Raw genomic sequence first — 23,381 nt, forward strand, 5'->3', positions numbered from 1 at the left:
CATTTAGGATGGAAGGGAAGAGAAGCTGCTGAGCTGGTAAGATGGTCACACAAAGAGCTAAATACTTATGAGAGGGGACCCAAGATTTTGTGCATTCAGTCCCACAGTCACTCATTCATTCACAAAGCATATTCTAGGCACTTTTCACACACACCCACCATCCAAGACAACCATCCTGGACTAGAACTTGAGTCTAAATCAGGATTCATCATTACTGATTTGAAGACTTTGAACAAGTGCTGTCCCTGAGCCTCATCTTTCTCATCTACAAAATAGGGATAATAATACCTTCTTGAACAGGGCATTGTTAGAGTTAAAAGTGAGGTAAGTTCTCCAGAAATGCGCATAACCTGTATTCTGTAACATATGCCACTGTTAATTGTCTAGGCCTTGAGTTCATGATGAAAGAATCATAGGGCAGACTCTCTCCCTATATTCTCCTTTCTCAATCTAAGAGGGCAGCAAAAAGCTCACAGAGGTACCCCCCACTCCCCACAGTGCAACATGTGAGATGCCAAAAGCCTTCCTCAATGACAGCATGCATTCATCTTCCAAAATCATTTGAGCTCTTCTTCTGTTACCTTCGTTATTTAAGCCTTGCAGTTCTATACACATAATCTGTGCTAAACCCTGTTGTTGTCCGAGGTCAAATGTTTGGCTGCTGGTTGCGTTGTCCTACCCAAGCTCTTGTTGCCTATGCACAGTGAGGCCAAACAAACTGAAATGTTGGAGTTCTGAGCAGAGAAAGCTTTATTGCAAGGGTCAAGCAAGGAGTACAGCAGGCTCATGTTCAATAGACTAGAACTCCCCCAGAGGATTTTAGGGGTTTTTTTCAAAGGCAAGCTGAGGGAGAAAGAGTATTCAGGGTATCTGATCAGCTCATGCACTGTTCTCTGATTGGTTGATGTGGAGGAACAGGGTGATGTAACAGGGGTCCTCATCATTAAGTCTTAGGTTCCAGCTGATCACAGTCATCATGCAGTTAACTTCTTCCACCTGGTGGGCTTTTTAGCGTCTGCAAAACAACTCAGGCGTGTGCATCAAGCATGTTATCTACAGCCTTCAGGGAGAACTAAAGATTCTGTGGCTGCTATATGGCCCATCTATTGTTAAATATTTTTATTACATGTTCACATTCTTTTAATCATTAATTCTTGAGCCAGCCTTTTGTGACTCAGGGAGGCCCGGGAGACAAGCTCTTCTACAAACAAGAGGCAGGCAGAGGACACGAGGTGGGGGTGGGGTCTGTCCCAGGAAGGCCCCATAGGGTCCTGCTTGGAGCACCTTCCACACTACCCTTGTTTGGTCCTGATGAGGGCAGAGTTCCCAGAGGGCGGGCTATTAATACCTTCCTCCAGTTTTTTCTGGGTCTTCGCTGCAGCCCCTGGGGAGCTTCTAAGGAGCAGAGTGGGGCAGAGCCTGAGTCTCCCCTCTCCCCCTGCTGGGTGGGTGCCTGGGCTCAGAGCAGGAACTCCAGCAGGGTGTGCCGCCAGGTGCTATCCTGGGAGCTGGGTTGGTTGTGCGGCGCCGTCCGCCTCCCCGCCTCCATCAAAGAGCGGGTGGCCTCGCCTGGCACCTGCCTGCGGCTTGTGGCCGCCTCCCCCAGGCTGGCTCTTCGTCCCGCAGCCCCACACGTGCACGCTGCTCCTGTCTCCAGGGCTGTGGCCGCAGGCGTCCTGGGGGCGAGCGCGGAGGCTGCGCAGGCGGGGCGGCGGGGTCAGGGCGGGCACTGGCGCTCCCCTCCCGGAAGCAGGTGGTTCCCGGCTCCCGCCCCGGAGGGTTCGCGAGGCAGCCGCGTCCTCAGCAGCCCCGCGCCGGCGCCTCCAGGAGCCGCGGGAGCCGCACCGCCGGGAGAGCCGCGCCCCCCGGCCCCGCGCCCGCCCCGGCGGCAAGATGCTGCCGGTGCACCCGGAGGTGAAGCCCAACGCCAGCCCGCTGCAGGGCGCGAACCTCTGCTCGCGCCTGTTCGTCTGGTGAGAGTTATTCTTGAAACCGTTTTGTTTTTGCCTGGGACACACTGAGACGACTGGAGTATGTACTTGACCAGCCCCTTTCCTTATTGTGAATATTTCTGCTTCCACCTTTGAGGCCACTCTGGGAATGGGGTCCCTGAAGCCTCTGGGGGTCTTATCCAGACCTCTAGCCTTTAGAGAAGCAGTGCATGGTCTTTATGTAGGTGGTCCTCCCCAGGAATCATTTGGTCCTGAAACCACTGAAGGGTCCTTGAGCTGGAACGAAACACACCAATGAATAACAGCTCAAAGAGGTGACACTCTTAACTAAAGTTTTCCATCTAGTAGCTGGGACTACTAAGTAGGTGGGCCTGAACCTTTGGGCTTTAATCACACTTGCGTGATTACTAGATCTTTTGTTTCTGGACCCTAATCCATTCATCTGTCCGAAATTCTGAAATTTCCTTCTTTTATGGGACAGCCCAGGGGATCCCCAGGGGATGGGCGCTCCTATGCTTGTTTTGATTGTGGTGTATTTAGTGTGTGTAGCTACGTCTCTTGGCCATTTGATGGCCCTTGAGGAAAGAGGGGTCTAGAAGAAGGAAGTGGTTGACATAAATAATAACCAAGTCGGCAGACATCTCCTTAACCTCAGGCAGGGCAGGGAACACTCCAAGCACCTTCTGTCTGTGGATTTTCACAGTGTGTGTGTGTGGACATGGGAAGGTGAGGACGTCTTATGGATGTTGATGGGCACCCATTGCCAGTTTTCCTGCTGGAAGGGAAGGAGCTGTTCCCTCTTATTTTACACCTGAAGGCCCTGAGCAGGGAGGTTGAGTGAGTTGCCTACCATCACACAGCTAGTAAATGATGGAACAGGATCCCAAACCAGGCAGTCTGGGCTCCCGGGCCTGTGTTCCTTGTGTAGGTAACTGCTGTACTTCTCACCAGATTGGTCGCCTGGAGCTGTGCCAGGGTCCTAGCCCAGGCTAAGACCCCTTATCCTGGCGGGGAAGGTTCTTCATCCGCTCGGATTCTCACAGCCAATAATTAAAGCAATGGCGATACTAGAAGAGTACAAGCTTTGTTCAATGGCCAAAGAATGGAGAAGAAGAATAGTTCACAAATCAGCTTCTCAACCCAGTTTGGGCTGAGACACTGTATGTATAGGAGGGTTGAGGTAAAAGGGAGGGAACTGAGTCAAGAGAGGGAGGAATATTCATGACATATCTGAGAACAGGGGTGTGGTTTGGGCCTGAAACTGAGGCAACCCTCCTTTTCAGGCCCTGTATGGGCTCTTCAGGTTGTTGTCATGGCCATTGTCAACTGTCCTGACACTGGTGGGGGTGTCATTTAGCTGCTAATATATCACAGGGAGCACATAATGAGGTTCAAGGTCTACTGGCGGTTAGGTCTCCCGCCATCTTGGGCCTGGCTGGTTCTAACCAGGTCTTATTTCTCTGTTTGCAGCTTCCTCCTTTTATGGTGGAGCCTGAGACTCAGATAAGAGCCAGTGGTTTCTATTCGAGGGAGGGGCAGGGGTGTAATTCTGGGACAACAGCCTGGTAGCAATTCCTCCCTTTCCTTTTTACTGAAGGGGCAAAGGTCGCTCTTCTGAAACCACTTCCTGCTGAGCACGGGCGTTGTCATATGTTGGGTGAGAGGAGCAGAATTTTTCCTGATTCACCTAAAATAAGTCTGTCATCTGTCTGGAGTCCCAGTTGCTCATACCCCTGGGTAAGGACCATGTGCAGTTTGATTGCCTCAGGTCTCCAAGAGATGAAACTAATGAGGTGGTTGAGGATACAGCGACCACAGAGCCCGAGAAGGGGAATAACTGGAAGGGGTCCTAAGAATCCAGAGCCCAGGGAAGCTGGGGATCGCCCTTTTGATACTGTCCCAAGTTTGTTCAGTCAGGCCCTTCTTATTCTGGGTAAAATGTAGCCAGGCAGCCTTCTCTAACAGTCAGGTTGCGCTGTCTTCTATTTGACCACTCACGTTAATATAGAAACAACAGAAAATGTTTGCAGGGGCACAAACTCCCCCTCAATCAGCCAGCAGGTGAGTGAGAGCTGTGCAGTGGTGGAGGGTCATGTGGGCCAGAGGGTGCAGTGAAGATTGTATGATTCTAAAGTTGGAGCCGGGTTCTCTAGTTCTCCAGGCCACTGTCCGAGTGACTTCCGTTGTAGTTATGGCGTTATAAATTGTTCCCCATGCTAAGCTCCCCAAGGATGCTACAAGGGCGACCACTCCTGCTGGTACCAGCTCCCCTGCTGACTAGATGAATGGCCCCCTGTGGTTGGGAGGTGGGGTGTGTGTCATTAAATCCTGGATGTAACCTGGGTCGGGTGGGCACCACCTGTCGCCCAGTGTCCACTAGTATAGTTTTCTTGGAGGCAGTTTATGGCCCAACCGTGGGTGGCCCTGGCCACAGGGGCCCCGAGGAACCGATACCCCTCAAGGGCACACACCGTCTGTGGGTTTTCTTGAGTCGTGTTTAGGCTGATGGTGGTGCCCTTCCATCCAGGGTGCTGGCTCCATAGGCCAGGCCCCTCTGGGTCTGGTGAGATCCTGTTCCCAGAACCCTTAGGCATGGGGACTGTGTATTCGGCCATGGCTGTGTGTGGGGAGCTCCTATCGGAAAGGTTGTTTTGTCCCTCAGAAAACAGGGATATGACTGAGACATGCACCTTTGCCGAGGTGGGGTGGCAGTGGGGGCAGCCTGATGTCCCTGGGCAGAAGCATGGGCGTGGAGGAATTAAACTGTTGTTTGGTGATGCTGTCAGCTGTGAGTGGAGTCCCCTGAAAGTATAGGGGGGTTCTATTTATTCCCTGACTGAGGCTGATGGTGCTGGACCCAACAGTCCATAAAATCCCAGCCATTTTGAATGTCTTGTGTTACATTTGAAAAGAAATTACTCTTCCAGGGAGTGATACCAGGGAGGACCATGAGAAGAATCACCCCATGCCTTTTAGTTGGGAAGGTGTTCCTTATCTCTGGGACGTCTTCAGAAGGTCGGGGTCAGAAAGAGGCTCGCGTGAGCTTCCTGGCTGAGGGGAGTCTGACAGGGCTGTGAGGAGGTCAGGGTCCAGAGCCTGTTTGACTCAAGGGTGTTGCATCTGTGAGGTGATTCCCGGTAAGAATTCCTTTGTGTCAACAGCTAATCTAAGGAGATCTTGAGACCACAAGGTTGCATCTGCTTTGAGAATGACTGGAGGTGTCCCTGAGCCTGATACAGTTCAGAAAATTGAAGTCCTCAGTAATACAGGAATCTGTCTGCAGCCTTACCCACGGTGGTCATTCAACTCTGTTCTGCGTGCCTGAACCACAGTTACTTTATTTTGATTTCTAAATGTATTTTTCCTTAATAGCTAAAGCAGATGTACAATGTATGTTCCAAAGGCCACAAACAGGCTGCCTCAGTTAAGTTATATCATGTATAAGCCAGAGTGACTTCCCTGTACCTTGATTTGTATGTGTGTGTGTATAAGCACATAATTCATTTCCCCCTTGTATCCTTATATATTTAAAATGTAGACTTTTTTTTTTAAACAAAGCCCATGAATGTAGGATTCTAATTAGTGCTGTGTAGTATGGATATCCATCACTCTCCTTTTCTCTTAATTTTTAACAGGTGGCTAAACCCCTTGTTTAAAATTGGCCACAAGCGGAGATTAGAAGAAGATGACATGTACTCAGTGCTTCCGGAAGATCGCTCCAGGCACCTTGGGGAAGAGCTGCAAGGGTGAGCAGCAGGCAGAGAGGAGAAGGGGAAGGAGGAGTGAGAACGTCTCCGTGTGGCTCACGGTTTGGAGTGGGTTTCGCCTCCTCCGGGCTCTTCTGGAGCCTCCTTCCCCTGACACTGCACGCTCACCCCCCTCAGGCTGAGCCCGGGCTTAGCCCCCTTTGGACGCTGGGGGCCCCGTGTTTCCTGTGCGTCTGTGGACGTGGAGGGAGCCAGCAGCCCAGGCGCTGGACCCCGAGCTCTGTCCCCGGAGGTGGTGTCCCTGGAGGAGGCTGTCTGCCTTCTTGGGCTGCTCATGGTGCTGTGACTCCAGCAAAGCTTGGCAGGAACTTGTTTCCGGAGACTGAGACTCTTCCCCTCAAGGCCTGTTTTTCTGGTGCTTCAGGGTCTGCATGGCTCATGTTTCAGGAGCCCTGCAAGCAATTAGCCAGCCTTTATGGGGCAGCCACACAGCGCCCTGTAGTGAAGGCTTCTCCTCCCCTCTGTCACCTCCCCCCTTTGCCTGTGGCGGGGCTGTTCTTTACTGTGCTTTGTTTCTCATCCCAGGTACTGGGACCAAGAAGTTCTGAGAGCCGAGAAGGATGCACGGGAGCCTTCTTTAACGAGAGCAATCATAAAGTGTTACTGGAAATCCTATTTAGTTTTGGGAATTTTTACATTTCTTGAGGTAAAAGCTTTTACACACAGTGCATTGCTTTTCAGTGTATGGGGATCAGTACTGAGATGGGCGAGACGGGTGGGGAGAGAGGCCAGTGGTTTAAGGTGTGAGGATAAATCTCGTCTAGGAAACATGGTATAGCTCAGCGGTTGTATTTATCTTTAGAAGGGACAGATACTTAAAGATCTGGACCTCTGGGGGATTATTTTTTTTTTTTAAACCAATTAAAACATAGTGTCATGGGAGGATGGCACTGAAAAGGAAAGATATTTTATACCATGTTAGGACATTGTTGGTGATCAGTAAATGATATAAATGCTAAGAGTGATCCTTGACCAAAAGAAGATCCTACAACCTCAAGGAATATGTGCCCTGTGGGTTGGAGGAAGTACGTTTGGACTAGAGCCCCAGTAACATAAGACGTTTTACAGGCGCTCAGCAAATAATAATTAACTTGACCATTTATCACATCTGGTAAATGCTTTCCCAAGAAGGTATCATTGCCTTTCCCCTTCCAGCAGAGCAGAACTGGGCCCTGTGTCTGGGCTGGAGCTGCCCAGAGCTCCCAGGAGCACACCCTTTCCCAGGCTGCCCCCTTCCCAGTGGGCTGGGCACTGAGAGCCAAAGCCCCCACCGTGGGGAGGAGCTCCAGCTGCACCATGAATTATGGAAAATTTGTGCACCACCCGTGTTGGTTTCTGTCCCTGGCTGTAGGGGTGGATTGCTGGTTGAAGGGGGGGGGACTTTGTCGCCTGGCATTTGCAGAGGGTGTAGGAGGGGATGTGAAGGCTGAAAGCCATGAGGTCAGTGACCTCCATGACCCTAAAGGTTCTGGGTTAAGATCCCCAGTGAGACAGTTCCACCTGGAGACACAGGGATACATAATATTGTATGTATCATTACAATCAGTCAGCTTCCCTGTTCTGGCTCCCTGTTCTGGCTGCGGCTGCTGGAGTCAGCCTCCCTGTTCTGGCTGCGGCTGCTGGAGTTCTGCTCCAGACCCACCTGGGTTCTTGTTGATGACAGAGGTGGGATGGCCACTGTGCCAGACAGTTGGGGCACAGTGCCCGGTGCCACTGTAGAGAGGGCACTGACTACCTAGATACTGCAGTGCCCTGTGAAGGGCAGGGTGGAGTGTTGATTTCAAGGTTGCCCAGCCGCAGAAATACTTCCTGCTGGGGGTCCCGGAAGGCCAAGCCTGGGGCCTGCCTAAGGTGGCAACTGCTAGAGCACTGGCCCCTCTTTCAGGAGGTTGCTTGTTGGGTGGTCATAGAAAAGTGGGGAGCAGAAGACCTGGCAAATGTGGGGGCTCATCCTCTGTAGTAGTGCTGGATGTGCTGGTAGCAGTACAGGAGCTTATACTCAGTAGTCATGGTGGTGGCAACAGCAGTGCTGTTAGTAGTGCAGTAATAACAACAGTACGTACTTAAAAAAATATCAATATTATGTATCAAGAACTGCTATCAGCATTTATATCCTTTGGCTAATTCAACTAAGTCATAGGTATAATATTGCCCTCCGTTTTAGAAAAGAGGACACTGAGTGCCAAGTAGTTACATCACGTGCCCGTGGTCACTCAAAGCATAAAGGACAGACTGAGGTTCCATCTCAGGTGCTCTGACTTCTGAGAATGACCCTCTCAGTGACTGAGAGCTTCTCCAGGATCAGGAGGGCTTGAGAGCTTTATCTTCAGGGTCTCATACACACGCATCCTGAACTTGGCCTAAGGGTAGTAAATAGGATGCAAAGAACTCTTTGGAGCAGCACGTCAGATTGGGGATCGTAAATGAGGGTGGGGTCCTGGTGACCGAGTCCCCCTGGTGCCGGAAGTGACGGGTGCTGACACTAGCAGCAGCTTCTTGCTGCGTTCAGATGGATCCCCAAGTGGATGAGGCTGTGGCTGCCCTGGTGAACTGCATCTAAACATCCATCCATACTCTTAAGAAACCATTCTAGACCACCTCCTGGAGATGGACCTGTGGGAAGGTAGTGGGTCTTGGATGATGACTGCGTTGGGACTGATGATCTGGGCAGAGGCCGAGTCCTCTATGTTGTTACTTAGTGAGAGCGCCTGGTTGTTTGCTGAGAGCTATATCTCTGTGAATCTGAGGGTGCATTTGCTTGGTGAGAATGAGAACTCCAGGTCAGTCACCTGAGGTCTTAGGGTGACAGCTGGGTTGATTCAGACAGTTCTGGGTGGGTAGCAGGTAAATCAGCTGTGAGGTGGAGCTGGGCTTTCTCCCAGGAGGGTGCTTGCTTGTTTGTGCTGTTCAGGCCAGTGTCTTGGTGGTTTACAGTGTAAAAGTAGACAATGGCCTGGATTCCCTAGGTGAGCGTGGGGACTGGCATGTGATGCTCATTCTAATAAAATAATAACTGGCAGAGCTCTTAGTTCTGATGCAGTGAAGTCCATGGAGCTGTGGGTCATTAAAGCTCAAGAAGTGAACCTTGCATTTCCTTTTTCCTGACAGCCAAAAGAAACCTGAAATCCAAACACAAGTACTCTTCTTTTCCTAGACTTGCCTGTTGACACTCTTTGGAGAAGTTAGAAAGAAATGATTTCTCATGACAAAGCTAGTAAGAATCTATTACATTTCAAAGATCTTTTTCAGATGCAGTTACGAGTTTTTGGTGATTTAAGCTAGTTACTGAGTTAGTTGGAATGAATGTTGTTAAATAGTTGATTTTATGAAGCATCTTCCCATTTTGTGACCTTCTATATATGCTGGGGCTGGTGTTTGTATTTGAGATAGTGGAAGATCTGTACTCAGTCCAGGATTCTCTAAAATGCAAACATGTTTCCTCTGTGACCTCCAGCCTTCTTTTAATTCCTCTGGTGCATAGAATGCCTCGTGGATCATCCACGATTCCCAAGCAGTGTGCTGGCAGCACCAGTGGGAAAAGGCAGGTGACGCCAGTCCAGGGTGAGGCTTTTAAGGTTGGGATTTCAAAATGTGAAAACCTCTGTCCTGTGAGAATTGAGGAGTGATTGAAATGCTTGGAGAAAAAAGCACCAGGCTGATGTTGAACATGGAGCTCTTTCAGGCCACCCCTAATTAGAACAGAGCAGCCAGCGAGTTCCCAGCACGCCTGGCCCCTGTGTGCACCTCCATGGGGACCACAGGTTGGGAGGACAGGTCTCTGCCTGCCCAGGACCCTCAGGGTAGAGAGGAGGAGCCTAAAATCTCTGCCTGGGCCAGAGACACAGAGGCCACCTCCCCAGGTCATCAGGGCCTTCTCCCTAAAAGATGAGGTCTCTGCCTGCTGCTGTGAAAGTGGGGTGACCTCAAAGAGCAAGCATGGGTTTGCCCAGTCCCTTCTCCTGAGAGGGGAGGAGTGGTCAGGGGTTATGTTCTTTTCCAGGAACCGTTAGTAATGGCCCAGGCTTGTTTGGTCACTTGGCCTTTGTTCAAGGACACTTTTGCTGATTGTCTCTGATCCAGGTGGAGGCCCTAGGAAGGCACTTTGGAACTCAGCTGATGGGCAGGAAATAAGCAGAATCCTCTGAGTTCCACAGTGCGGTTTGTGCCTTGATTCAGGACGGGTTTCCCAAGAGCTGTACTGGGCCTTTGCATTTATTTTCCAACCCTGTCTTCCAAATTTCCCTCACTTTCACTCAACCCAGAAGACTAAGGAGTGTCTGCTGGTAGCAAAGATTCTGTTGGGTGTGAGCAACCACTGAGGACCACACAGCAAGGGAGAGGAGGAGGGAGCATTGAGCAAAGTGCCCAGGGGACCTGCAGAGCAGACCTGCCGTGTGCCCCCTGCTGGCTCTTAAGTGCATAGCATTAGCCATTAGATGTTAGTAATATCCACAGTGATGACCTTGAGTCATAAATGAGGGTGATGCTTTTCAATCCATTTTCCTTTCTTTTTTTTTAAGCGTGTGTAAGATTTTAATTGTAGCATTAAAAATTATTTGGATTGAAGTGTAATTGACGTATGATATTACATTAATTTCAGGTGTACATCATAGTGATTCAATATTTTTATACACTATAAAATGATCACCACTATAAGTCTAGTTACCATCTCTCACCATACAATTCTATTCCAGTATTATTGACTGTATTTCCTATGCTGTACATTTCATCCCTGTGTCTTATTTTATAACTGGACGTTTGGACTGAATCTCCCACACCTATTTCACTCACCCCCACCCCCCTTATTCCATTTTCTTTCAGAAGTCAGGAGTTAAGTGACTCTTTTTTAAAAGATTGCATTCATAATGGTTAAAAAGTTTTAAAATCTGCTTAGAAGTGAAACTTTAATTACTGTCTAGAAATGTTGGCTTTTATGAATGACTTTTGTCAAGAGTTCTTGTTCTGCCATGACGGCCTGTAAGCAGCAATGAGTTTTCCAAGCCCTTTGTGAAACCAGCCTCTGCCATTAAAAATAGAATAGGTCTCTTCCCAGGACTTCTGTATAATAAAATTGAGCATAGCTTACACTGAATTTTTTTATGGTAGATTCAGAGCACTTTGAGCTGTTGTAGCTCATTTAGTTGTCCCAGGATTCCTCAAAGGTAGATAAGACAGGTATTTTCTCAGATTCAGGACCTGAAGGTACAGGAGGGCCCGTGATGGACTTAGGGTCATGTGACTTGCAGGTGGCTGACCTGGTTTCTGAAGCAAAGTGTTCTGGTTCCTAGGTAAGAGATCAGAGTCAGGAGTACCTGTTTTTTCTAGCAGCTCTGTGCTCCTCTTTCAACTGCTTCCTGTGGTGATTTTTTTTTTTCTCTGTAGGTTTTAAAGAACATTTTAAAAATACAAAAATAGAACAGGATTGAAGGGTAGCAGGATGTGTCACACAGAATATGCCTCTTTGGCATAAAGATTATTTTGAGCTGATTATTTGTTTTATGAGAAATAGACACAGGAAAAGCTTTGAAGACAGAGTAGAAGTTACCCTTCTGTGAGGGACATTTACTTTGATAAAGGAAATCTCCATTTGTAAAGGTGTCTTTCTCTCTGTACTAGAAAGAGAAAAATGGCTCTAAATTACAGAAGAATCCTGTCAATGGAGAAGTTGTTAAGAAGGCTTAAATCTCCATAACAAACCCAACCTTACCCTAGTTTAAGCTCCTTTTCCTATTAACCTCTTATAAGTGCCCCCCCACACCCCCGCCAAGCTTTCTTTTGTCTCTACCTGGAGATGGTATTTGAGGTGGTGGCTTGGGCCATCTCAGGGAGTTACTCAATTTTCCTGGTATCTCTCACATATGCAGGAGGTATACATATTAATAAACTTCTCTTTGATTTTCTCTTGTTATTCTGTCATTTATTACAGGGAGTCTCGGCTAAGAATTCAGAAGGGTAGAGGGAAAATAAGCCCCTATGTGACCCTAAGCCAGCTTCAATAATTAGAAACTTATGAACAGTCTTGATTCATCTGAACCCCTACTCACTCTCACTGCCCAAGATTATTTTGAAGCAGTTCCCAAATATTACATCACTTTTACCTATAAATATTTTAGTCTGTATCAAAAGATGTGGAATCTTCTGTCTATGCAATCCTAATCCCATTATTATGCATAAACATTAACTTTAATATCAATATCTAACCAGTGCTCACAGTCTTTTATCCACGTTGTTGTTTGAGGCAGGATCAAATAAGGTTCATTTGGTTATGCAGGATGTATGGGTTGCTTTCCTATGGCCTTCAACCCACCCCCTTTCCCTCTCAGCTATTTATTTTATTTTTTTAAATGGAAGAAACCGGGTTGTTTGTCCTGTAGAGATTCCCACAGCCTGGATTTGGCTGATGGTCTCTCTCCTGAGTCATGTAACATGTTCCTCTGGTACCTTAAGTTGGTGGTTAGATCCAGAAGCTTGATCTGACTCATTCAGGTTTCTCCCCCCTTTCCTCTTTGTAGGAGGTAGGCTTATAGTGTTGTGTACATCCCTTAAGAAGTAGATAAGGTCTTGCTGTTTTGTGTGTAACGTTTGGAGGATTTCATGATCATTGCTCAAGATATGTTAATTCATTAGGGGTTGCAGAATGGTGATATTCTAATTCTTACCTTCTTCATTTATTAGCTGAAATATTTCTAAAAAGAGAAACTTGGTCATTATGAACTCTTTGGTTACCCTGAGCTATAATACGTATAGTAAGGGCAGGGGACGTTCTTAATATTCTTCACTCTTCTTTAAACTAATTTTCAAAATAATGAGTTGGTTCCCCCCGGGGCTAATGAGTTTTTGTTGTTGTTGTTTGTTTTTTTTGTTTTTAGGGGTATCAGTTTGAGCTCATGGATTTAAGCATTTGTGGATGTGCTTCAGTCAATTACAGTAGTTATGCTTATGCCAACCTTTGGCCATTTTTAACCAGTGGCAGTCTATCCAGGTTGGGTCCTAAGTCTTTTGCACATACTCTAGAATGTTGCTAGTTTTTTTGCTTTCTGATATGTATGGCAAGATGTTTCTAGCTCATCTTGTACAGCTTTTGCTCCAGCCATTTCTCCAAGCATCCGTGGCTACTTTTAGGGGGAAATAGTATTTAGAGGCTGTAGTCTGGACACCAGAGGTGCTCATTGCTGCTGGGTTGGTTATTGTTTCTCAGGTTTTTGACTGAACAAAGCTAGAATACATTTTTTTTTTTTTTGGTAAACAAATCATGAATTTCTGTGGGTATTTCCAATCTAAATCATATAGAGGTCACTCATCTTTTTACTTTATCTTGTTAATCTAGATTTGTATTTCTTTTCTCCCATCGTCTATTCTCTTTTATCCCATGCCTAATCCCAGTTCTCAATGATATCAATATAATTGTTCATTTTAAAATCTTATACTATGAACAGTATCACCCATAATATGACTTCTGGAAAGAATTCAGAGCTTTTTTTTGTAGTTCATATTGTCCTTAAGTAGGTGTATCACACAGGGAATGTGTTGTTTTCAAATTATTTTGTTTAAAACCACTTTTAATAGTTCCTTTTTCTATGGCTCTGCTACCCTACTAGATGGGTATGTATTTAGTTATTTTTGTTTAATTTTCCCCTGAAATTTTAGGAACTGATTTTTTAAAATTGCTTTATAATTAAAATACTGTATAATGTTTCCACAGTTACAAAGCCAAATTAATAGAAGAGGCTGTTTTTTAAAGAAGGCTGACATCCTTGTTAGTTCCATTATAATTACCCCTCTCCTGTAAGAGATAACTTTAAAAACAAATTTTGATTCATCTTTAAATTTTGTTCTTTTCTGAACATTTAATTTTTCCTTCTGTGCTGAATGAAAGGTCTTAATTCAGCACTGGAGTCTCAAGTGTTTGGGTTTTACTTGGCAGCATGATATATGGCATGGAACTCAAATCAAGTATGCATCCCCTCCAGGTTCAGAAGCCCTGATGTTGCAGGAGAGAAGGATAGCAGATGCTTACATGGGGTTAGTTTATGCATCCAGAATCTTCCATGGAGAGGGAACTTCAGGCTCCATCCTTAATCAGATGAACCTAAACCAGTTTCAGGAGGCTGGGCCTTGGGCATAGAGTGCTCTTAAGCCCTCCCAGGTGATGTTCAGGTGCAGTCAGAATGAAGACCACTGTGTAAAAGAGGACTGAAGGCATATCTAGAATCCTATTGGCTTTGATTTCCTGAGATACACTGCTTTTCCTCCTTATCTCTGGATCTTTCTCACCTCTACCTTTTGTCACCTGTTCCCCCATTTCTAAAGATTATGTGCCTATTCATTTTTCCCACATGCTCACTCTTTTCTCCTTATATGTTTCACTCAAGCATATTTTCTTTGTCTGATAGCTTGTTTTTATTTCCTGTGTTTTCTTTATTTTTCTCGTGAATCAGAGATGGTAGAGTTGGGCAAGAAATATTTCAAGTACATGGGTAAACATGGAGGAGGAACTGTACCCACTTGGGAAATTTTAGCATCTTACTGTGTAAGAAGTTCCCCTAAGAAGCAAGAAGTGGGGCCCAATGTCTGGTGTTTTCAGGAGGCTGAAAGCAAGAACTTTGCCAAGAAATGTCTGCCTCAGAGAACCTTGAATGATTGGACATTGTGAATTTATATTGGGCTCTTATAAAAACCCCTTATGATTTCATAGTTGTGAATTCTTGTATAGGAATAAAAACTTTATGGAAAGAACATTCATGGGAATCAGATTGATGTCAAATGTGAAGGGTTTATGGGAGCAATTTTTTTATCTTTTTCCTGCTTAGCCATAAAGTTTTAATTTGTTTATATTATTATTAGTTTTAAGTTTGCTAAAGAGTATTTTCTCAGGTGTCTTTTTTCTTACTAGTTGAGGATTAGGATCAAGAAAAGACAGAAGAGTGGATGCTTTGGGCCATGGATTGGCCTTTACTCCTTAATAAGGCTTGCGTTCTTGAAAACTGATCATCTTGCTCTGATCTGATCATCTTACTCATAATTTTCCAGCTAAACAGTGCTCCCTTACTTCTCTATAGTAGATGAAAACTTCCATGACCTCAGGGAAGGCAAGGCCATTGGTGCAGCCTATGAACGTGTGTGTACGCGTGTGTAGAGCAAGGCAGGAGTTTTGGGGTTTGATGTCACATACATTTGAGGGACAGGGACAGCTTACTGTAAATATCCTGATCAGGCACTAGTTGGTTGAGCAGCAAATTCATCTTAGTTTTGTTTTGTGTTTGGAGTTTTAGATTTTTCTTCCCTTCCTCTTGCATGTGGGTTCTTCAACTTCAGACGGACAGAAGAGGGCTACCAAAAGCAAACAGAAGAGGGCTACCAAAAGCAAACCCGTCCGTTGTTTATCGTGTCTGTGTTAGTAAGGAGGAATTGCTTAGAAGGAAAAGCTTGTTTCAAAGCCACATTGCTGAAAGATTTCCAAACTTTTGGCATTTTGTCTTTTGAGAAGTCTGTGGGGGAAATATATCGAGGGCCAAGGTGCTTAAGTTGGTAACTTGGGTTTGTGTTGAGTGTTTGATTTTCCTTAATGGGGGAGAAGCGTACCTTCAAGGGGTAGAAGGGAGAAAGTAGATTGTGGGGTGGAGTAGCCATTTGGCAGGGTAGACAAGTGTTGCTGTTTCTTTACATTTAGTTTTGGGAAAGAAAATTGCTTTTCCTAAGTCTCACTCTGGGGGTAAGCCACAGTGCCTCCCAATTCATTGGATTAGGATTTTGATTTTTGCCTTGGGGAAGAGGTGATTGGTAATATTTCTTCCAAACCAGCACCTGCATTGTATGGCAGATGGAGAACCATGGATGACATTTTTTAGCTTGGCTTCTGCTGTATTGAATTTTTGACTCCAAGGAACATCCCAGTTTCTAGGGGGTAGAGACATATTGATGCAGTGCCCCCTGGGCCCGAGAGCCTGGGAAGCTCCCAAGCCTGGTGTCTTTGTGATGCTCCAACAGAAGCTGGTCTCCATTCTCTTGATCTTTGAGGGTGAGTCAAAAATTATCCACACTCCAGCTGTAGAACTTACAGAAGTTTTGATATAATCGGAGTGCGGATAATTTTTGACTCATTCTCATACATGGGGTATGAAAGACTAGATCTGTGTTTGTGCCAATGTCTCAGTTCATAAATGCTCTTAAAGAAGAAGGAGATCTAAGAGCCCGTCTCGCGTACATGTGCCATCTTGACTTTTTGTTGGGTTGGGGCGTTGAGAGTACAGGGGACAGGGGCACACAGCAGGGCTTGTTCATATGGAAGCAAATTTCTTATCTTTCTTCTGCCAGCTTTTTTGTTATTCATCTTAAGAAAAGGCTCACATGGTATTTTGCCACATGTGTTCTAAAGCGCTGTTTATAGTATTTATTGAGCATCCACAGTGTACTAAGCACAACGTACTAAGGCTTTATTGTCTTTGAACATAAAATTTTGGCTTAAGGATAAAATTACTGTCTGCTTGTCTTATGGAAGATAGTTATTTTTCTTTTAGATTAGCCATGAATGTAGCATTTTGTCAAGATGTCTTTTAAAAATGCTAATAATAAAAATAAAGTTTGTGTTAAGGGAAACTGGGATGGCTTACATTTCTAATTAAGGCTTTTTTCTTTTAGGAAGGCACCAAAGTAGTTCAGCCCATGTTTTTGGGGAAAATCGTCAGTTATGTTGAAAACCATGATCCCACCGATTCTGCCGCTTTGTACGAAGCCTACGGCTATGCTGCAGGGCTGAGTGCCTGCGTGCTCATCTGGGCCATCCTGCACCACTTGTACTTCTATCACATTCAGCGTGTGGGGATGAGGCTAAGAGTAGCCGTGTGCCATATGATTTACCACAAGGTAAGTGTCATTTACTTCCAAAGTATGTACCTCTTCTGAAGCATCAGAAGCATTTTGGGAAAGTTCTCTATATTAAAAATTTTGTAACTGGGATCACTTACACCTTACTAGAGAAGCTTACTATTTGCATCAAGCCAATTTTGTTGCTGTTTAAGCAAACTTTACCAATAAGTAATGAAAAGTTTTCTATTGAGATCAGGTCATGAGATCTGACCTTTGATAACTTTTATCCACAGGCTATTGCAAAATACCCACTAAATTTGTCATGAAATCTAATTAAAAAATAAGTATCAAAAGCATCAAATTGATTCTCAATGTTTTCATGCCTAAATCTCATAGTGGTATTTATGACATTCTGTTGTTGATCATTAAAACCTTCATTTACATCAAAGTTGTATTTAAAAGTGAACTTTAGTGATTGAATCTCTAAAATTAAATCTAGGAGCAAAGAATATATTTGAGAAAGAGAATGATTATATTTTTAAATGGCCCATCTAATCATATCCAGGAAAATTGTGTTAACTAAAGAAAAATATAAATGGAATCCATACCAAATATAGACTCACTATATTCTATAGTTATGATTGTTTTTAATAGTATTAAAGAAAATAGTTGGTTTGGTCTAAAACTTGAAAATTTCCATTGTTTTTAGTAATTTTAGAGATTATTTGTTGTTCATTTGAGTTATTTTCATAATACAATATTTCCTTTTATCTTTAGTATGCATTATAGCAGTTTTAAAAAGACCTGATATGATGTGTTCAGTGTTTTTGTATTGAGAAATGTCATAAAATTATTTCATAGTTTACCGTGATCTTAACTAGTATAAAAGGAGTAGGGATTTCAAGTGACTTCACAAAGAAATTGCCACAGATACACTGTGTCAAGAGCTGAAAGGCTCTGTATAAACTTGTTCCTGGGTATCTCTTTGCCCAGGGTTGTTTGCTTTAAAAAAAAAATCCTTATTTAACTGTATTTTATACTTGAAATTTGCTGAGAGAGTAGATCTTAAGTGTTCTCATCACATACACAAAAGGGTAACTACATGAGGTGATAGATATATAAATTGGTTTTCCTATAGTAATCATTTCCCAGTGTATAGTTATATCAAAATATCATGTGGTACACCTTAAATATATATAATTTTTATTAAAAAATAAATAAAATCCTCACTGAAAGCTAAAACCAAATAATTTACATTGAAATTATTGCTTCTTTTACCTAGTTGCTGCTAATCTAGAGCTTCTGTTTCTTGGGAATGCTTTTCTTGGCAAAATGCAAGATGTCTCCTCCTCTTTCCTTGAGCAGAGTCTGGTTAATCTTGGGGCTGTGTGAACCGGGGGCCTGGCATCTCTGTCCATGTTTGGCTGCAGCCTGTGAGCCAGTCGGGCGACGTGGCAGTGGCGGTGATGCCCCCCATACATGCTGATCAGGGGGCTTCCTTGTTGCTCTTCACCATCTTTTTATTCTGTTGCACCTTCTACCATTTAGGAGATGAATACTCAGATTTCCCCACAAATTAGTTGGATGTTTGTTTTTCCAGATCATGCTCACCTCCCATAAATAAATAGCAAATTTCATTGGAACTTCACTGTGAAAACCTTAAGTCAGGTTTGAGGTGATGGTTCAGTCAAAGCTTACTCTTTGCTGTGCAGGTGAGCTGCTGTTCATCTGTTTTTCTTCTTCATAGTAACACTTTGGAACATTGCCTTTGGGAAAACTGATCTGGCACGTTTGCTTATGTGCATGCAATCATCACCTAAAGTGTTCATTTTCCAGTTTGATTATACCTGAACGAATTGTCCCTGTATGAAGTCAGGTATTGCTGGGGTTAAACCATAGACATAACCTGAAATTCCAGAAATGTGGGAAAGAACAATTTCTTCATGCACAGTCTTGCATCCAGAGTCCTGCTGCGGTGCAGAAATAAGACACTTCTTTGCAGGTTACAGGTAGGCTGATTCCCTCGGGCAAAAGCTGGTGCTGCAGAGCGGCTCTGAAAGGCCCCCTCTGAACCCTTGTGGTTTATGCTGAGGCCCCACCTCCTCATCCCTGGTCCTGGGAGAAACCAGGTTGGGTGTTAGAGGTGGAGTGGCTGCTCAGCTCGTAGTCACAGTGTGTCTACGCTGTGTATTCTAGGCTTGGACACTTCTCAAGGAGATCTCTAAGGCTTCACATCTGCTGCTTTCTAAAATGGCCCATTTTTAAAATGTCCTTTTCAGCTGAATTTTGAATGATCTTGTGGGATGTAGCATATATAAAAATGACTTGTCACTTATATACCTTTTCATCACTTTGGTAAAATTACTTTTGGCTTTTGATCATTGATTTTTTTTATTGTCATAAAATAAACACAACAAAACATTTACCATTTTAACTCTTTTTAAGTCCACCTTTACTCACATTAAGCACACTCACAGTGTTGTGCAGCCATCACCGGTATGCATCTCCAGAACATCTTCATGTTCCCTAACTGAACACCTGTGCTTAGTGGACACTAACTCCCCAGTCCCCTCCCCACAGCCATCAGCATTCTGCTTCTATGAATTTGACTGCTCTAGGTGCCTCATGTAAGTGGAATCATACAGTGTTTGTCATTTTATGTCTGACTTATGTCATGTAGCAGTGTCTTCAGGGTTCATCCATGTTGCAGCAGGTGTCAGAATTTAAGTCATTTTTAAGGCTGGATAACATTCCGTTATAGGTCTATACAACATTCTCTACATCCATTCATCTGTCAGTGGACATTTGAATTGTTTCCACCTTTTGGCTGTTGTGAATAGTGCTGCTGTGAACATGGGTGTGCAGATAATCTGTTCAAGTTGTGCTTTCAATTCTTTTGAGTGGTATTGCTGAGCTACACACTAATTTCATGTTTAGTTTTGTAAGGAACTTCCATACTCTCTTCTGTCACAGCTACATCATTTTACATTCACACTTGATCATTGATTTTTTTTTTTTTAACTTAAGGGCTAAATGAAAAGTTTTTATAAACTATGACATTTTGTTTGGATCAGTGGTTCCAGCTGGTGATTTGTTGAAACAGCTCATGGTGGTCTGTTCAGGTTCCTCAGATCTCTAGGGCATTTTTCAGAACTTTTAACCAAATAAAGGGATTGTGCAACACAGGCTGTGTGTTTTGTAAAGTCAGCAGAGTGGTATTAAGAACACAGTTTCCTCACAGGAATAGTGTTTTGAACATTACATGTACTCATTTCAGAATGAGGAAACTAAGATCAAATTATTTAAGTGATGTCACACACAGAACCAATGATTGATTCCAGATTTATAGTCCAAGTCCCCTAATTTCTTTCCTTCAGGCAGCCTCTCCACTATCATTTAATTTGGCTCAAAATTACTTTAGTTGATTCTTAAGTCTTAATTTACATCCTTTTATACTTTGGGCATGTCCAAATTCATTGAAAAAGAGAGTGAGGGATTTTTCTTCTACCCCCTATCCCTCCCTTTGTGGGGCATGGATGCTCCACATTGAAGAGTAGAAGGATTAATGTGGACCCCTAGAGCCCTGCTGTCGTTGGTCATTCATCCTGCTCGTCCTGACGCCACTCAAGACCCCATGAAAACATGCTCCATTTTGTTATGTTGTAAGAGTGACTTGGTATCACCATAGGAATCCAATTCTCTGTCTTTTTCTCTTACTTCAGGCCCTTCACCTGAGTAGCCTGGCCATGGGCAAGACCACCACAGGCCAGATAGTCAACCTGCTGTCCAATGATGTGAACAAGTTGGATCAGGTAAGCTGCTCCCAAGGGATCCTTTTCCGTTTCCTCTCCTTTTGAGTGGGTTTAGCTTATTGGGATGCCAGGTGTCCATGTTTGGCGTTGGCCAGGATTCTGTGGAGGACATAAGACAAGGGTTCTCTTTAGCCAACACTCATTGCTTCTGTGTTCACCTTAGATGTGTGTTGTCCTGTGGATGAGAGTTTTGTTTTTCTAATAATAAACAGGCAGCAGTGTTCTTGCCCAGCTTGGTTAATGTCCCTAAAGGTCCTTCTGGAGGGGCCCTTCTTGGCATGCTGTTGGTGTTGTGTTGCTGGCTGAACTGTCTTCCTCCTCCTCTAGATCATGAAGGCCTGGTGGGCAGGGATTGTTCTTTCCCCTGTGCCCCGTACAGTGCCTGCTGCATAGAGAGCCTTCGATAAATAATGCCAAATGGGTGGTCCCTAGCCAGACACAACCTAGTCTCTGCTGTCCTGCCATGCTCTTTTTTTATACTACCTTTTGAATAGATCACATTACCCAGGGTGTTGTAGCTGCTGGTCAGATCTGTATTGCACTATTTCTCTTTCAATTATTCGTTCATCAGACATGAAGAAAGGCCCCTACTCAGACTCAGGGATGAATAAGCGTTAGTTTTTGCCCTAGAGAAGCCACAGCCTGTCAGGGAGGTAATTACTGGAAAGTGTGGTAGGTACCATAATATAGGCTTTTCTTGGGTTCCAGGGAGAAATGAGAGCTGAATTTCTGTGAATGTTACCAAGTACATGTCACCTGTAATCATTTCTGTTTGGATTCGTGTCTCTTCCTTCATAGCAGATTGTTTTTGTACTGTGTCCTAACTGGTTTTTGTTTTCATACAGTCCTAAAAAGGCTTTGTCTTTGTCTTTTTAGGTAACGATGTTCTTGCACTTTCTGTGGGTGGGGCCACTGCAGGCTATCGCAGTGACTGCCCTGCTCTGGATGGAAATAGGAATATCATGTCTTGCCGGGATGGTGGTTCTAATTATCCTTCTGCTTTTGCAAAGCTGCATCGGGAAGCTGTTTTCATCACTCTGGTAAGAGAAACACTTGTTTAAAAAATAGGTGATATGTACTTGGTAACATCCACAGTCTGCTCAATTCTTTTGTTCAAAAACAAAATAAATACCTTCTCTGATGTATTCTTTGCATGCACTGTAGTCCCTTCAGGCTTAAGCTGGAGCCTCGAGCCTTAAGCTGAAGGCTGCTCTTGAAGTGGGAAAGGTGAAGGCATTTCACTGAATCCTCCCAGCACCATACCTGAATAAGTAGAACGTCCTTGAGCAGAATGTACCAATGTCGAAGTTATTTAAACATTATTAAAAATTATAATCTTACAGGCCCATTTTTAGCTGCACATATTTTTGTTATGCTTGTGTTAGAGCCATTTTCGGGTATGTATGTTCATGTCTTGTTTTAATTCAGTGTTTCCATTAAGTTATAAGTGTCCCAAGGCCAAGGTTGACTTTAGTTATGTCTTTGTAAACCCTACATTCCTAGCAACATATGTGATGGAAAAGTGGCTGGTGATGAAGAGCCTGCTGGTGATGAGTTAGACCTGAAGCAGGTCCCAGAGGGTTGGAGGTGGGTCGTTGTCCAGGTTGTCGAGTGATGGAGATGGTGTGTGTGTGTGTGTGTGTGTGTGTGTGTGTGTGTGTGTGTGTGTGTGCACCCGCGCCCCTCTATGCCTGGTGTATTTCTCTACTTGGAATTCCCTTTCCTCTCTTTGCTGTGGAGAGGTGTTCCTTATCCTTTGAGACCCCATCCCAGTGCTACCAGGTCTCTGAAGCTTTTCTTGCTCACTTTTCCCAGTGGAATTAACAGCCCCATCTTTTTTTGCTCCCCAGAATTTTACTCCTATTTTATTACAGCATAGACACTGTCTTCTTGTTAGATTACTTTCTGCCTTCCCTACCTAACCGTGACCTTCTTGGGCCGATGATTTATACTTGACTCATTTCAGGTCTTATTTAGCTGATACTGCAAGTTCTCCAAGTTACTTCTTGAATTGGGCTGAATGGTTGATTTCCTAATTGAAGTCTTTTTCTCCATTTGTACTTTGAGTAGGACCTGCCTGTATTGTCAGCACAGAAGAGCTGTAGGGAATCATTTGATCCCTGATCTCCGGCTGAGCTGCTGATGTTCCTGATAAGGAAATCTGGGCTGTGGTCACTAAGGCTCATCTCTCACATCTGTCCCCTTAGGAATAAGACCGCAGCTTTCACAGACGACAGGATCAGGACCCTGAGCGAAGTTATAACTGGCATCAGAACAATAAAAATGTATGCTTGGGAAAAGCCTTTTGAAGACCTTATTACCAGTTTGAGAAGGTAAGTGTTTGTATATATCATACCATATGTTTGTACTTTTTATTTGCTATTTTTACTGAATGAATTTAGAAGTCTTACCAAGTTTTCACATTAAGTGAACTGAAATACTATCCATCTACCCCTTGCACATGGCAGGAGGGTTAAGGAGAATAGGGGAGATGCCATTTTAACCTGCTCTTCCATGTACCATCTTCTTAAAGTAAAAAATATATATGCTTCTTAGTTATATAGAAATGAAATTCCAAATATTTCTTAATAATGCAAATCCCAAATAAGCAGTGATTCTAAGATGTTAGTATTTGAGACAATGATATTTAAACTAAAACTATAATATATGTTGATGTAGCACAAATGGGGAGATTATAGAGATTGGGTACCTGTATCAGGCTGAACTACACGAGTAACTATTATTCATTCCAAACAGAGCCATGAAAATACTGATCTTTTTGCTTTGCTTTATGTTTGTAGAATTTTTTCCCTCTCTCATTTAAATATCTGATGAGTGTTTATACTCTAGCACAGGGCACTTAGAATTCTCCGGCAGCTCCCTGTCACCTCTCACTTTGCCCCTTTGTGGGGGCCCCTCCCTCTGCTGGGAGGACACCCCCATCTTCCTTCTTCTCTGGCCTCCGCCAGGCCTGACTGACTCCCGCTCATCTTCTCAGGTTCCACGTGCCTGTGACTTGCCCTGACTCCACTGCTCCGAGTCAC

The 23,381-nt window shown here is 44.3% G+C and overlaps 1 protein-coding gene across 1 annotated transcript in view; it reads left to right on the forward strand.

Moving 5' to 3' along the window:
- The first annotated feature begins 1,878 nt into the window (after nt 1–1,878).
- The window catches only part of LOC130835712 (ATP-binding cassette sub-family C member 4-like), a 153,346-nt gene continuing 131,843 nt past the window's right edge, over nt 1,879–23,381 (forward strand). The window contains exons 1-7 of the mRNA XM_057707474.1: nt 1,879–1,973; nt 5,588–5,698; nt 6,245–6,365; nt 16,358–16,582; nt 20,248–20,337; nt 21,214–21,377; nt 22,545–22,670. Coding sequence (XP_057563457.1) covers nt 1,894–1,973; nt 5,588–5,698; nt 6,245–6,365; nt 16,358–16,582; nt 20,248–20,337; nt 21,214–21,377; nt 22,545–22,670 — 917 coding nt within the window. The 5' untranslated portion in view covers nt 1,879–1,893. The remainder of the gene's footprint in view (nt 1,974–5,587; nt 5,699–6,244; nt 6,366–16,357; nt 16,583–20,247; nt 20,338–21,213; nt 21,378–22,544; nt 22,671–23,381) is intronic.

The sequence above is a fragment of the Hippopotamus amphibius genome, chromosome 14 (genome assembly GCF_030028045.1).
Source record: "Hippopotamus amphibius kiboko isolate mHipAmp2 chromosome 14, mHipAmp2.hap2, whole genome shotgun sequence".
Lineage (NCBI taxonomy): Eukaryota > Metazoa > Chordata > Mammalia > Artiodactyla > Hippopotamidae > Hippopotamus > Hippopotamus amphibius.